This window comes from Nycticebus coucang, chromosome 11, assembly GCF_027406575.1.
Source record: "Nycticebus coucang isolate mNycCou1 chromosome 11, mNycCou1.pri, whole genome shotgun sequence".
In the NCBI taxonomy this organism is placed as follows: Eukaryota; Metazoa; Chordata; class Mammalia; order Primates; family Lorisidae; genus Nycticebus; species Nycticebus coucang.
In genome coordinates this window covers 70871785-70887543 of record NC_069790.1, presented here as the reverse complement: position 1 = coordinate 70887543, position 15759 = coordinate 70871785, and the positions used below count along the sequence as shown (strand labels likewise).

Here is a 15759-nt window from a genome sequence, read left to right as displayed (position 1 = left end):
GTTCAACATCCCCCCACCTCAATATATTGGGTGTAATGACCAAATTATCTTATTGGCTTAATTATGACAAAGAGTGTTGGAGTAAACTTTGATCATGTCAACTTCAGCATTTAGCACTTCTTTCTAGAAGTGCTTTTTTATAGTCTATCCTTTAAAAGATTTTAAAAGTCAATCATTCTAAACCTTTATATAAAATAATTATAAATAGGCAGTGTTCAGAAAATGTGTAGAGCGGGTGGGGTGGCTCATGCCTGTAATCCTAGCACTCTGGGAGGCTGAGATGGTTGGATCACCTGAGCTCATGAGTTTGAGATCAGCCTGAGCCAGAGTGAGACCTTATCTCTAAAAATAGCTGGGGCACGTTAGTGGGCACCTGTGGTCCCAGTTACACAGGAGGCTGAGGCAAGAGATCACTTGAGCCCAAGAGTTTCAGGTTGCTGTGAGCTGTGACACCACCACACTCTACCTAGGGTGACAGAGTGAGACTCTGTCTCAAAAAAAATAAAGGAAGAAAGAGAGGAAGGAAGGAACGAAGGAAGGAAGGATTAGAAAAAAAAAGAAAATGTGAAAGAGAATTATGAAAAATATGACTTGTTATAGAAGTAACTTTTTCTTCCACATATCTTTTTAGTACAACAACACTGCTGATGGAGTTTATAAAGTTTTCAATGGAAAGGACGATATAAGCAAAGTTGGCATAATTGACACTTACAAAGGTAGAAGGTAAGTGTCTGGGTACAGCGTGTGTGTGTGTGTGTGTGTGTGTGTGTGTGTGTGTGTTACGAAGGTGCTCTAAGGCAGGAATAGTGTTTGTCTAACAACTGATAAAGCACAGGAACCCACCTATGGCACAAAGTTGCTGGCTTCAAGCCCTGTTCTGAAAGGCATCAGTACTTCAGTTTTGGCAACTGGCATGTTTCACCAGTAAAGAGCTTCTGAATATAAGCGCCATTGTAGGGTTTGGTTTATATTTATGGACAAATCTGAAGGGACTATTTTCATCTTTGTTGCATATCCAGCCTTACAGTATGCCCATATAAATAGATAATCACAAATAGAAAAGAAGACAATCAGTAAATCCGCTGATTATCCTGCAGATAGAAACTTTTTTTTTACTTTTGTAATTGAGTATACAAATAAAAGTGTATATTCCAGTGACATGACTTAAATGTATCTTTAAAGGCGTAAGTTTGTATAATTGCTTTCATGACTTCCCCTTAAAAACAGCCTTGAAATAATGATCTATACTGATAACTCAGTTTTAACCTTTTTAATGTAAAATGGAACTAGTGTTTTAACTATAGTTCTAAAAATTACATATAAATGTGAAAATAATGTGCCACTTTTAAGTTAGTGAAAGCATACATTAACTTCTTAAAGCCATTATTTCCTTTCTTTCCTGGTTCTGCCTGTTGATCTGAAGGATTCATAATTTATCATATGTGTAAAATAGGAACAACCGTAATAAATACCAGGGGAGAAAGCCTTTTCTTTAAAGTTAACAATTGTGCATTAGAATTGTTATTTCCTGAGAAAGGATAATCGAAACTAATAGAAATTAAATTTTTTATTTTGCGCCATAACTATTAGAATAGTTATTTCCTGAGAATGAATAATCAAAACTGATAGAAATGAAATGTTTTTATTAACAGTGCCTCAAACCAAGTCTTTATTAATTGCATATAAGAGTTAATTATTAACTAGTAGAGTACTTTTTCTTCTAAAGAGTTCATAGTTACTAATGTTTTAGAAAAGTCAAATGGAGGAAAATGAATGCTTCTAAGTCTTTATGTCAGAGGAAATCACATCAATTCTTTATACTGAAGGACAATGAACACTTCACTCCTTTTCAATACTATAGAAATCATAAGGAGAGTTGCTAAGCAGTCCTATTAGAGTAAGAATGTTACATCACTTTAGGGTTATGATAAGGTTGTATTAACTCATCATTGTAATACGTAGCATGATTAACAGCTAATTCTGCTTAAAATAAGCAACAGCTTGGCTTGACACTGCACTGGATGATGATGAAAGTGGAAAAAACAGTTTATACATCATTGAAAAGGGGCTGAAGATGTAGGAAAAGTATTAATATCATTTTTTACTTCTAGATATTATATATCTTATTTATATACCAGAGCTTAACTAATAAAATCTGCCCTACTTAAATGTCAGTCCATGTAAGAATTACAAGGGAGGAAATATACATTGGTTGATTATCAACATGTTTTGAATCTGAATTGATCCAAATTTCTGTTTATTTTTGGCTTCCTTCCCATGTCCCTATTCGACCTTATACTGAGCTTAACATCAATCCAGTTAAGGCTTTTCTTATATCTCATCCTGCGAAATGATTCATTTCTCCCACTGAGGGAGGGGAGGAAACAAAACAAAAACACTTCCTTAAGTAAATATCTAAATTTCTGATAAATGTTTTTAAATTGTTTTCTTCCAAGTTTCTTTTTTATTTCAGAATATTATAGAGGTACACACATTTTGGTTACTTAATTTTAATTTGGCAAAGTTTTATTTTATAATCTAGTCATATAATATCAGACTTTATCACAATAAGATAAAATGTTCAAAAAAAAATGAACCAAATTCACTAGAATATTTCTTAAACTTAGCACTTGCCCAATCTAATCTTCATTATATTAGAAGTATTGAATCATAATAGAAAAGATAATATGAGAAAAGAGCTCTTGAAATGACAATGGTTAGCTCATTTTCTTTCTTTTTATTCCTAAGGAATCTGTCCTTTTGGGAAAGTTATTGTGACATGATTAATGGTACAGGTAAGGACATTTGCTTTGTGGTAATAATAACAATGAACCTACGTCACTTTCTCCCCTAAATTTACCACTGACAGTGTTCTGAAAGTTGAGGGTATGTATTTTCCAGTTTTTATAGCCCCACAGCATAATTCAGAGTCTATTTGTATAAAGCCTTGGTAAATATTTAATGTGATAGGATTGCTGAAGATTAACCATAAAGAATTCATTTTTACATTAATAGGGAAATGTTTGCTTTCTGAAATCTTTACTTAATTAACTGCCATCCTAGAAACAGAAATAATGGTTACAAAGAACAACTTGGAGAAGTCCTATTCAAATCTTTTGTAAATATTTTAGGTATAACAACTTAGAATTAAAAGAATAGAAATAAAAAGATAATTACAAAAGAAAAACACACTGATATCCAGAAAGTGTCTGGCCTAAGTCTGGTTACTTGCCACCCAGAAAGCCAATCACTGAACCAAGGAACAAAGGAATTTTTGAAACAAAAGATGTCAGTCAGGAAAAAGGTAAAGTGGAAGCAGCCTCAAATCCATCTCTTGACTAACAGAGAGTATGAGTTTTTTAACAAGGAGATCCATGCTTTGGGGCAGGTTAGTGAGGAGTAGTGAGGCTCGGCATCAGGAAGCCCATGCAGGGGAATTCAGAATCTCAACTCCGTTGTTTTGCATAAATTCTATAATTCGGAGTGAACTGCTCAAAAAGGACAAGTAGTTAAAAGTTGCAGGGTTCTGATCATCAAGCCCTACAGGATTTTGAATCTAAAACATGATGGAGACGATTATTTAAAAAATACAAGGATAACTGTAATGTGTTCATAGAGCGGGTTACAATACTTCTAAATGTGTTCTAAATCCAAGGTGAAATCAGTGAAGTTATAAGAATGAACCATCTACTTTGGATAAGATAATGAGAACGAGAAAAAGACTAGATTTTCACTAACCATTAAAAATGAGCATTCTAAATTAGAAGCAAGGAAAAAAAGTAAGTATACTTACTCAGGGTATGGTTAGAGCTGGCTGACAATTATCCTTGAAGAAAAGGAACATTGACTTATGCTTGTTTAAGAATTGAGATTTTAAAAAGCTTGGGAATCAAATACCATGAGGTAATTAAAATTAAAGGTGAGCTTTCAGCTACTAAGAAACAGCATGAAGTTTACAAAGTTGGAAAGACACGATAAAAATGAAAAAATTAAATGGAAGCATGGAGAATGTTTACTTTTACAAAGGTATGATTGAGTTTTGCATGATTATTTAATTTGATTACTGTATTGTAGGGCAAAAGGCAGCAAAAACACTGCTGGATTTGTTTTGTAGGGTTTTGCACTACAGAGGGGTAGGTGAAGAAATTTCTTTTTAATTAAAGCACTGTGGCTCAGTGAGTAGGGCACCGGCCCCATATGCCGAGGGTGGCGGGTTCAAACCCAGCCCCGGCCAAACTGCAACAAAAAATAGCCGGGCATTGTGGCGGGCACCTGTAGTCCCAGCTACTCGGGAGGCTGAGGCAAGAGAATTGCTTAAGCCCAAGAGTTAGAGGTTGCTGTGAGCTGTGTGAGGCCACGGCACTCTACCGAGGGCAGTACAGTGAGACTCGGTCTCTACAAATAAATAAATAAATAAATGATCAAGCCCTCAGTATTACTAACTCTAGTAGTTTCATAAGCTTGAAATACTTAGTCCTTAGACTAAGAGAAAAATGTAGTGTGCTACTCGTAAGTAGTAAAGAATTCTCTGGGATCAAGGTGAAAAACAAAAAATCGTTAGATGATTTTACCCAAAGCTAAGAAGTAGATGGGTTTAATAAGAGGCTTAAATAAAGACAATTAATAAAAATGCATGCACACCAGGCAGGAAGTAAAAATATCTAAGAGGAAAATATAAATAAAACAAACTAAAAACAGGGGGTTGGACAGGACAAGAGAGGTTTCCTGTCAGAGATCCTTGGTTACAGTACTAGGGAAAAAGAGTACTGGAAGGTTCTAATGTATATTCATTATGACGAATGGAAGTTCATTCTTTACTTTCAATACGTTTGAAAAGACATAAAAGGGGGCGGCGCCTGTGGCTCAAGGAGTAGGGTGCCGGTCCCATATGCCAGAGGTGGCGGGTTCAAACCTAGCCCTGGCCAAAAACCAAAAAAAAAAAAAAAAAAGAAAAGACATAAAAGGAAAGTGTTCCAGGAATCTTTCTACCAGGTCCTTGGTCTCTGAAACTCAAAGACTGTATTTATTGATAGATAAGAGAAGAAGGAAAACAACGTCTCTGGCCCAGTGGAAGGGGGTCCCCATTGGGTAGCCCATCTGTGATTTCTGTCTAGGGGTTTATATGAAGCTTCTCAGACCCTGCAGGTAGGAGGGTTTGAGAAGATGGGAAGTATGTCTAAAATATGGCACAGCCATTGGTGCCAGAGGCCTGTGGGCAGAAGTTAATTTTAAAACTGCCATGGGTGTAGGGATACAATTCTGCCTGGGGCATTCTGCTCCTCTGCAGGTGTGGTGGCTCAGACAGAACATTGATCAAACTGATTTATGAGCCTGTTTTACCCCAGAAAATACGGTCTGTGTTCAGCTCTAGTGAAGAGGACCTGCATCAAAAGTAGAGCAGGATATATCTGTAGGCTGACTATTTAAGGGACTATAACAAACGGGTCAACATAAGGAACTAGGCCTACTGTTCTGACAAATACATGAGATGCACGTCTGGCCCTTGAAAATTAGGTCAACTTGAGGTAGTTAACGTAGAGAGGTGCTCAATTGTGGAAGTTCTACTGTATTGATAAACATTTAGAATGTTGTTTTTTTTTTGTGGGAGGAAAGAAAGCCCTGATAATATCAGCTATTTTATGGCCATTGCTTATGATAATTTTAGGATATAATTATGACATACTCTTCAATGATACTTCAAATAATCATTTTTTTTAATTTTTCAATGTGTTTTTCTTTAATTCTTAAGGTACCTGGAAGGCAGTTGTAGGCAATGCCCAAAGACCTTTTAAATAAGGAATTTAAGACTCTGAATATCCAACTTTCTTAATAGCAGGATCAAGCAGGGAACACAATCACTGGTAGTGTATTATATTTCACTTCTCAGAAGTGTACAGATGAACATAAGGTCACAAAGTAGAAACATTTGCCCGAAAAAGAGCCTGTAATGCACAATTTTAAACAACACCTTTAGTAATGGCTCACAAATGTATCTCAACACCATCAACTGGTGACATTCATTTGAGTAAAAGGAGGAGTTAACTAATTATTTCTTCCTATATCCAATGGGTGCCATAGTGAGGGCTGTAGCAGAAAATAAATGACTCCTTGAATTTGATGGAAGTATTTTCAAAGCATTTGCAGGAAAGAGTTTAGTGAGAGAACTGCAGTAAATAAGTTTAAAAATTTCGAGCAGATAGGCCAATCACTATTAAAAATAAAATAATGTAGATATGGCAGGAGTTGTAAATGATCTTCATGGTAAAAGCACTGCCACTCTACTTATGGGGTGGGTCATTCCAAAACCCACAAATACAGCTTTAACATATGACTTTACCATTTCTTAAAAGTTTATTTTATACCAGTGAATGTGCATAGTGTGCAAACGTTGAACATGATATCTGCTAGACATATGTAGCTGTAACACACTCGGTATGTGTCTAGTATGACTGAAACACATGATAAGCATAAAATACACACTGGATTTTGAGAATGTACAATATCCTAACTTTTTAGTGCTTATATGTTGAAATTATGTTTAGATGTATTAGGCTAAATGCACCTGTTTTTAAAATGTGGCCACTCCGTAAATTTTAAATTATTTAGTTGGCTTGCCATCTATGTCTACTGACCATGCTTAAATAGACATCTTCAGATTTTTCTAGAACACACTTCTAATAATTTCCTACTGACTTGTTAAACAGATGCAGCCTCATTTCCACCTTTTGTTGAGAAGACGCGAGTATTGCAATTCTTTTCTTCTGACATCTGTAGGTAAGACAAAGACATTGAGGTATGTCTGTGATTCTGATCCCCCCTCCCCCACCGAGTGTGAGTGAGTGAAATTTCTGGATTTCTTAAAAATAAATACAGTAATATAGAATTAATAATGTTTATTTACTCTTTCTATATCCTTCAACCTTTTAATAATGCAAATCATTTTCCTTACCATCTTTAAGGAAGTGCTAATTTGCCCTTCTTTTACTAAACTAGGAGCCTATTTGGTAAGAATCAGGTCTAGAAAGGCATACCCAGTCTTTCTAAAGATGTTCAGAAAGGATGATGGAAATGTTACAGAATTGTGAAAATTGCTGTAATCAAATTGGGGGGAGGAGGAGCCCAGCAGCTACCTTAAAAGTATTAGAGCCTTCGTCACTACCCCTGAGACCTAGCGCTATCATGAAAGACTGTGACAGTGGGCAAGCGTTTAATCTCCCTGAATCTTTCCCTTATCTTTTATAAAATTGAAGAGAGCAGCCTTTCTTCAACATCCAGGGATCAGAAGAAATGTGCATTAGGCCCTAGAACATTGCCTAGGTTATGGTAAAGACTTGGGAGGTGACAGAGGTGAACAAAGTATGTGCCAGGCACTCACAGACCTCAGCAAGCGCCCAGCCTTTCATTTCAGGATTAAGTCATGAAAGACAGAAACTTTACTTTTATTGCATTAAATCTACGCACAAAGGATATGAGGACAGTCAGAAATATTTAATCTGTAGCAGAAATTGACTATGAGAAGAGATATCAGTATAAACACTCCATAGTTGTTCATAAGCTTTTGACAACAATGATTAGAATAGTTCACACATAGGTATGAATTCTTGTATGTGTTTAAATTTCACAAGAAATTTTTGCTGACAAACCAGATTTAAAATTCTAACCAGAGTACCCAAGTTTTCAATGTTAAACTAAGAATATAGGAAAAATATAAATCTCCAGAAGGTAGTTTGGGTTCCTGAAATGCAGCTCTTTTTTTTTTTTTCCTTCTTGTGTCTAGGTCAATCTATGCTGTATTTGAATCCGACATTAATCTGAAAGGAATTCCTGTGTATAGATTTGTTCTTCCATCCAAGGCCTTTGCATCCCCCCTTCAAAATCCAGACAACCATTGTTTCTGCACAGAAAAAATCATCTCTAAAAACTGTACGTTGTATGGTGTGCTAGACATCGGCAAATGCAAAGAAGGTGAGTAAATATTCTCATGTCACAGTCCATGACATCATTTCAATATTTTAAAAAATAGAACCTTTACCTAGAATCCAAAATTTAAAGCAAGAAAGCACTCAGTGCAAAACGTAAGGGTGGTGGCAAAAAATTTGTGTTAATTTTATATTGTCTCAGTGTTTCAAAATTTAGTTACCAGGTAAAACTCCACTAGTTTTTCTCTGTGCAGTTCTTAGGGATAAATGAAAATAATTTCTAGAATACTTTTAACATCCCTAGTTATTCATTTGCCATTGCTTCAACTTTTTCCTTAGAAAATAGTAAATATTTTCAATAGGTCTCTTAAACATGAATTGACTTAAGACACAAAATATGAAGCCTGTTTTATCTTATCTCTATTCATCATGCTATAAAGGGAGTGTTTATGAATACTCTAAGAAATTCTTAATCCACAGACATTACTGCTTGAAACATGAACGTGTTTAGTTAAAACTTTATATTCAGCAGGTAAATTTTATATACTGATAGTTAACACCTACAGGATGTAGAAGACATCAACTAGCCTGGTTGTAGGATGCAAAATTTTAATTTTGTACACCAGCGACCTCATGGAAGAATTCTCCCCCACCCTATGTCCCCGTGCTATATTTTTACCTAAAAAGCTTCAAGTTTAAGGAAATGTTTTCTGAGTGAAGTCAGGAAAGTTATTTATCCTCCAGTTGACTCTTAAAACTTGTCTTCAGGAAAACCTGTGTACATTTCACTTCCTCATTTTCTACATGCAAGTCCTGATGTTTCAGAACCGATTGAAGGCTTAAATCCAAATGAGGAAGAACATAGAACATACTTGGATATTGAACCTGTAAGCATATTGATTTGCTTTGGTTGATATTTTTTAAGAAATGAAATTGAAAGAAAAATGCCCAGTTAGTCATACTTACTGCCCTAATTTGTTGAATCAGGTTTGTGTCAGAAAACACTGTATTCACATCTTCATATTATTGCTTATGAAATACAAAGAAAATTAAAAATTCTAACATATGGAATTCTATAAGCCTTTTTAATAATTGTTAAAAATAATTCTAATTGGCTTTCCATATTTTTATATAAATTATTTTATGCTATACTTAAGAGATATTGCTAACATAAGGAATCATAATATATTACGTGTGATTAAAAGATTTTATAAGAATTTGAGGCATAATTTATTATAGTTTGTATTAAAATGTATAAAACTGTTACAGCATAACAGTTACATTCTTTAAAATATTTTTCTATTTTTCTATTCAATAGTTAAATGTAATTCCAGAATTTTGGACATGTTTCATTTAAATAATGATAGTTAAATGGTATATAACTAAAGATACATGTATCATTCAGGAATTAAATTAACTACTTGAGCACTTATATTTTGTATGTGCTATTATTTCATTTAAACCATTTCACATAAACCACAAAAATAAAACTGTAACATTAAGTTGGGCAAAGAAATTGTGTGTGTGTATGCATAGATACCTACGTGTATATACATTTGAAACGTAATTATATATACAGTTTATGTAATGTAATTCACAGGTCTAGTTAATTAACTCCTACATGTTTTATAAGTATCCTGTTTAAGTTCTATAATCTTTCTCTGGTGCTGTAACAAGAAGTTTTAGATATTATAAACTAACTAGTTGTTGTCTTTTAGATAACTGGATTCACTTTACAATTTGCCAAACGGCTACAGGTCAACATATTGGTCAAGCCAGCAAAAAAAATTGAGTGAGTCTCTTAAATAAGGTTATCTTTATAAGATGTATAGTATTTTCTCGTAAGAGTGTGAGTAAGTCTATGACAGGGAAAAGAATATCAATTTTCAACTTTCCTTTAGCTAAATATCAATAAACTCTAATTATTAAATGCTTATAAAATTCTTATATTTTCATCTGCAATACCTAGTGTTTATTGAAATGGGACTTGCATGCATTTTGGAATGATGTTTATTTGAGCATTTGGTAGCATCTCTCATTTTGTTAGCTGCCTACATCTTTCCATAACTATACATTTTTATTCTTAGAAAACATCAGTATCATTAGGAATCTGTATTAGAAAGATTTATTAAAAGTAAAAGAAGCCTGAGAAATAGTCATCTTAAAATTTGAATGATTGATGAATAGGGAACAACATCAAAAAACAGCCAGTTTTGAGCATCTGTGTATACCTATCCTATGAGCATTTTAATAACTACTAGTATAAATGAATTAGTTTATATTTTCGTAATTTTCAATGTATATTCCAGAGTCCTAAAGCGTTTGAAGAGGAACTATCTTGTACCTATTCTGTGGCTTAATGAGGTTAGTATTAAGCTAGTCATGAAAACAAACATCTACCCATAAAAGGATCTCAATATTTCAAAAGGATGGATAGTATTTGAAGTGTATGTGTTTCCATTGCTTATATAGACAGGATTATACTTATTTAAAATGTGTTTTCATATTTTTTATTTTTTTAAAGAAAATCCTATCATTTAGGATTCTCTTCAAAATGCATCTATTAATCACTTTTTTCTTGAGATAGAGGTAATCTTAGGGAAGGGACACCTGCCTGCAACAGCAAGTAAATCATATTGAATATTATAGTGAATACTATGGCGCTAATAAAAGCCAACTATGCATACAAGGCCAGGTCAGAGTAGGTCTAGGAAGCCACAGATATAGAACATGCATTGAAAGAACAGGGAATGACACTCTTAGCTCTTACTGTTTCCCTCTGTCATGGGGAAACATCTCAGGTAGTAGTTCAGAAGATCAGGTGAGTCCCATTATAATGAAGAGTGTTACATGGCATCTTTACATACTTCACACTCTAAATACTCTATTTGGCATTGATTGCCACCTTTGACATGCATAAGGAATTCCAATGACTAGACTTACAGATACAGATGACTGAGGTCTACATAAAGTATTAGAGAAATGAGTGATTATACATATTATTAGCTTATTAGTGAATAATATGTATAATGGTAATTGTTAATTTGCTTATAGACTGGAACCATTGGTGATGAGAAGGCCGAAATGTTCAGAAATAAAGTGACTGGAAAAATCAGCCTCCTTGGCCTTATAGAAATGGTCTTACTCGGCGTTGGTGTGGTGATGTTTGTTGCTTTTATGATTTCATATTGTGCATGCAGATCAAAAAGAGTAAAATAAGTAAGTAAATATAAAAAATATATTGCTTAAGGAATATTAGCTTATATATTACTTGTTTTCATTTTATCAAAGAGGTGTTTTACATTATTCCATACATGGTTCTGGACTTTTGAATGAGTAAATAAGGCCTATCAATGTCAAGCAGATCACTCAGTTACATCTATAATTCTGAGAGGATTGAACTATAAAGTTTAACTGTGACCATTTTAAAGTTAGCATACCAATAACTTTTGTCCAAAATTTTAACCTGTTCATTTCTCAATCATGTAGCTAATTATTTAAAACTAAGATATTTAATATATCATTGACCATATGGATTGAAATTAAATAAGTTAGAAATTAATGATGAGATTTCACACAAAAGAAAAGCATGACATTAAAGAAAATAGTGAAGTGAAATAAATTACAAAATAGGATTGTTGCATGTAGACCTGCCAGTCAAACAGTCTTCAAATATAGGACGTCTACCTTAGAAGTTTAATGGGAAGACCTAATGAATAATTAATAAGTTTCACCTAAACTCTGAATATATTGATACTAGAAAATAGGAGAAAACAGTTTGCAACACAGTAGAGCAAAAATGTGGATAAGATTTAAGAGTCTGGCAAAATTGTAAAAGAGGGTCCGGCCTCTATGCTTTGGATATTAGTTCTCCTCCCCCCACACACAGAAACAGGAATGAATAAATGGCTTTCCTTTCTCAAAATGAAGGCCTTTTTTGGTTATTACGGATGGCACTAGTGTAGCTTGTGGGGGAGAATTTTTCACTTTCTCATCATTTCCATCAGCACTCCCTTTCATACACTTGAAAAAAAAAATATGCAATATAAATAAAAGCAGTTTGCTTGGCTAAAAAATAAAATCACAACTTCAAAATAACTCTTTTCTATTTCCAGTCAGACTGGTGACCTCAAGCTATTTTGTTCAGAAACTCAGGAGGTGCCACTAATGCTTATAACTAATATTTATTGAGATTTTACTATGTGCTAGAATCATACTAACATTTTACATTATTTATCTCATTTTATTCCTGATAAAATTTCTCAAGTTTCTAATAATCTGGATTCATCAGCATCACTCTGTCTTCTAGGAACATCCCACAAAATCAGATTTTAAGAAAAGCAAAATAATTTCTTTCAAAGGTATAAATCAGATAAATTGATGATATTAAATGAATGGAATTTGGGGAAATAATTCATTTTTTTTGTAATATTGATAGTTTGTATCTGGGTAGGCAACCCAATTTTATGTTATGATTATTTCTGCCACGGTTTATGTGCTAAAAAGAAGACTGAATAATTTTATCTAAAATTTATTTAAACAAAATATTTTCAAAATGCTAACTCACGTCACAATAAAGGAAATATCGCACTACGTTTAATACCTGCCCAATAAAAAGTAACGCTTAAACAAAGATATTTAAAAGGCCATTTATATACCAGAGAAAAAAAATATCCACTGTAAAGTAAGAAATAAAAAAATGGATCCTAGTGGGAAAGCAAGCTTTTAAAAAGGAAATACAGAAGTTATAAAATTTGTATAAGTATTATCATGTATTACAATTTTATGATGAATTTCATCACTGCTTAACGATCCCTGGAAGTCAATAGCTAAATTAAGAAGAAGAATTGAAAACTTTCTGGAGTGTCTTTGTCAACAAATGTTAGTTTTGCTTGTATATTTGACTTCTATAAGAAAAATTATTGCAGTTTTTTACAAATAGAGAAGAAAATTTTCCTTATCATTGGGAAGATTTGTGAGCAATTGAAACAAGTAGAGACAAGTGTATAAGGTGGTGGAGCTAACATGTGGTTTTACTCTGTGCATCACAAGGAAAATAAGCCGATGGTCATTTTAAAAATAGGCTGTATACCTTTAAATGGAAGGTGGTCGGAAGAAGGTAGAAATGCTGGTTCAAAGCAGATTTAATTAGCTATCTTTCCTTGCTGCTCTTGAGAGTTGGAAGAAGCCCTCTGTATGTGCTTTTTGAATGAAAATATGCATTGCCTTACTGGGAAAGTCCACTCGAGAACTGCTTTCTGCAGCTTGAGAAATTGGACTGAATCATATCTATCTAAGGTACTATACTTTAAAAGTAGTTATCTGATGCTTTATTTCACTCTTCTCTGATAAATAATAACATCCCTTCTACTTTACAGGTAGCAAATGAATGTTTACATCTATGCACCAGCCATGTTAGGATCTTTGATGAGATCATGGACAAATTGAAGATTTAATATGTTTTCTTTTTACAAACAGCACCTTATCTTTTAGTTGAAGAAATGGTGGCACTATTTTTTTGCACCAAGCATCACATTTCAAAAGGATTATCAAGAGGTTATTCAAATTCATGAGCAAAACCCAGAAACTTTCAAATGCATCATTTCCACAATTTGATTGATTTCAGTTTCAACAGACCGGCTCAAGCATGAATGAGTATTTTTGTGCCAAGGCACTAATCGGCAGAGGAGTGGAGTGTTTTAAGCAGATCCTAAGACTGTCTTCCTCAGTAGGGGGAAAGTGTCATCATCCTGCTAGTATCTCTATTCAGTTGCAGGAGACAGTTCCCAAGGCTGTCAGTACCTGATGAACACCAAATATCTTGAAGGACGTTTAAGAATAAAAAAATGGTTGGCTAATAAACTATAATACCTTAAGTTTCTTTGTCTATGGTATACTCGGTATAGCAACAGCAGGCATCATTTCTTTGTAAAAATATGGGCTTATGTTTTGTCACTGATCATGCAAATGGACATCATTTTTAGCACTTTGTCATTTTCCACTTTCTGCAGCTCATTTGGAAATCTGAGTACATTTCGATGTTTCTGCTCTGTTACAATTTATGCTTGGCAACCTCAGAATGCTGTTCTAGCATTAAGAGATGTAAATGATAATAAAGGAACTATTGTATGGAACGTTACAAAGAGTAATACTTGTTTGCTTTTGTATTTCTTACTCACAAAGTCATCTCAGAAAGATTGGTTTCAACCTTTAAAAGGTATTCTTTCTTAAAATTCTGTGCTTTGTCTAGTTCCTGTTGTGTCACAAAATAGCCTAATTTTACATCTGACATCTTTCATCTGACTTCGTATTTCTTTAAAATGCATTGTTCTTTCTAAAACATTTTTTCTAAATCCAATTTGGACCACTTTATTATAGGTTAAATTTGTTTAAGGTGATTGGAAAAATAGCGCAAAAAAAAAAAAAAAAAAAAACATTGGGTTTCATCGTTTACAGCAGCAAAACTTAAGTTCCAGACAGAAGGAGACACATTAATAGGTAATCCTACTCTCTTTAGCTGGGTTCACTTATTGCAGAGAGCATTAGTCCTCCTAGAAGTCTCTGGCATAGAAAAGGAAAACTAACTGCTGTCTTTTGTTTTACACACAGAAGGATATAGTACGATGAAGTAGTAACTGGCCCATTTGGAGACTAAAATTAAATATAACTTGGCCTTCTCATTGTAGCTACTGGAGTAACTTGAAAATCCCTACTGACAATTGTAAACCAAAATTCCCTTTTGGAGGAATCTTTTGATTTCTGAAGATACTTGACACATGCTAGTTAATGCCTGGGAGGCATAAATAACACCTCTCTACCATACTGGCATGTAAGATAAAACTCTAGATCTTTAAAAGTCTGTTCTTTTTTGCATTAGGACATTTGTGGACATGTCCATGTAAGACAAATCTAAAGGAAAGTTCTTTTAAGATATGGAAGGCAGAGCTATAGAAAGTTGAAACTCTTAAAAAGCAATGAATGAGAAAATACATACTGAATTCCTGTACATCATGACCACAATCATGTAATTATGATCTCTTATGACTGAAATCTTAATGTCTTCATGTAAATAATGATCTCATGGCATTTTAACTTATATTTGTCTTTTTTTTTTTTTTTTTGTAGAGACAGAGTCTCACTTTATGGCCCTCGGTAGAGTGCCATGGCCTCACACAGCTCACAGCAACCTCCAACTCCTGGGCTTAAGCGATTCTCTTGCCTCAGCCTCCCGAGTAGCTGGGACTACAGGCGCCGGCCACAACGCCCAGCTATTTTTTTTTTTTTTTTTGGTTGCAGTTTGGCCGGGGCCGGGTTTGAACCCGCCACCCTCAGTATATGGGGCTGGCGCCCTACGGACTGAGCCACATATGCAACTAAATACATGTATATTACAATTATTCTTCAAAATTTCTTTTCTCAAATTATATAAAAATGTATGAAGGGAAAGACAATTCATATATCAAGTTACAAAGATTGTACTAAAAATATCCAATAGGAAAAATTAATTCTTTAAAGAATGGGAGTTTTTTATATGAAAAATTGAAATTTGGAAGTTTGTGTGTCATACGCATGTTTGTTATTGTGGGAGTGAGACACTGTTTTACCAGGGTGAAAACATACAGCGGTCAGAGAAGGTAAATGTTTGAACACTGCAATTGCTTGTGAATAAATTTATGTGCTTTGTCCATAGAAAAATTGCACCATTTGGGAGAGAAGCATAATCTCGTTTCAAATTATAGCTGCTATTTATAACTTAAGTTTGAAAGTCCATTTTATCTGCCAGTGGGTTAACAAAGAATTGATAACATATAAAAATAGGTTTTTGTATGTAATATAATGT

General features: G+C 34.0%; 1 protein-coding gene across 8 annotated transcripts in view; it reads left to right on the top strand.

Moving 5' to 3' along the window:
• CD36 (CD36 molecule) overlaps positions 1-15008 on the top strand; it is a 73909-nt gene extending 58901 nt beyond the window's left edge. For 5 of the 8 annotated variants that reach the window (XM_053609055.1, XM_053609056.1, XM_053609057.1 and 2 more), the window contains 9 exons: positions 632-723; positions 2749-2795; positions 6705-6774; positions 7778-7965; positions 8688-8806; positions 9638-9711; positions 10229-10283; positions 10974-11138; positions 13298-15008. In XM_053609055.1, coding sequence (XP_053465030.1) covers positions 632-723; positions 2749-2795; positions 6705-6774; positions 7778-7965; positions 8688-8806; positions 9638-9711; positions 10229-10283; positions 10974-11138 — 810 coding nt within the window. In that variant the 3' untranslated portion in view covers positions 13298-15008. Of the gene's footprint in view, positions 1-631; positions 724-2748; positions 2796-6704; positions 6775-7777; positions 7966-8687; positions 8807-9637; positions 9712-10228; positions 10284-10973; positions 11151-13297 lie in introns of those variants that run through there. The other 3 variants (XM_053609060.1, XM_053609059.1, XM_053609058.1) reach the window with 2 other exon arrangements.
• Positions 15009-15759: the final 751 nt, after the last annotated feature.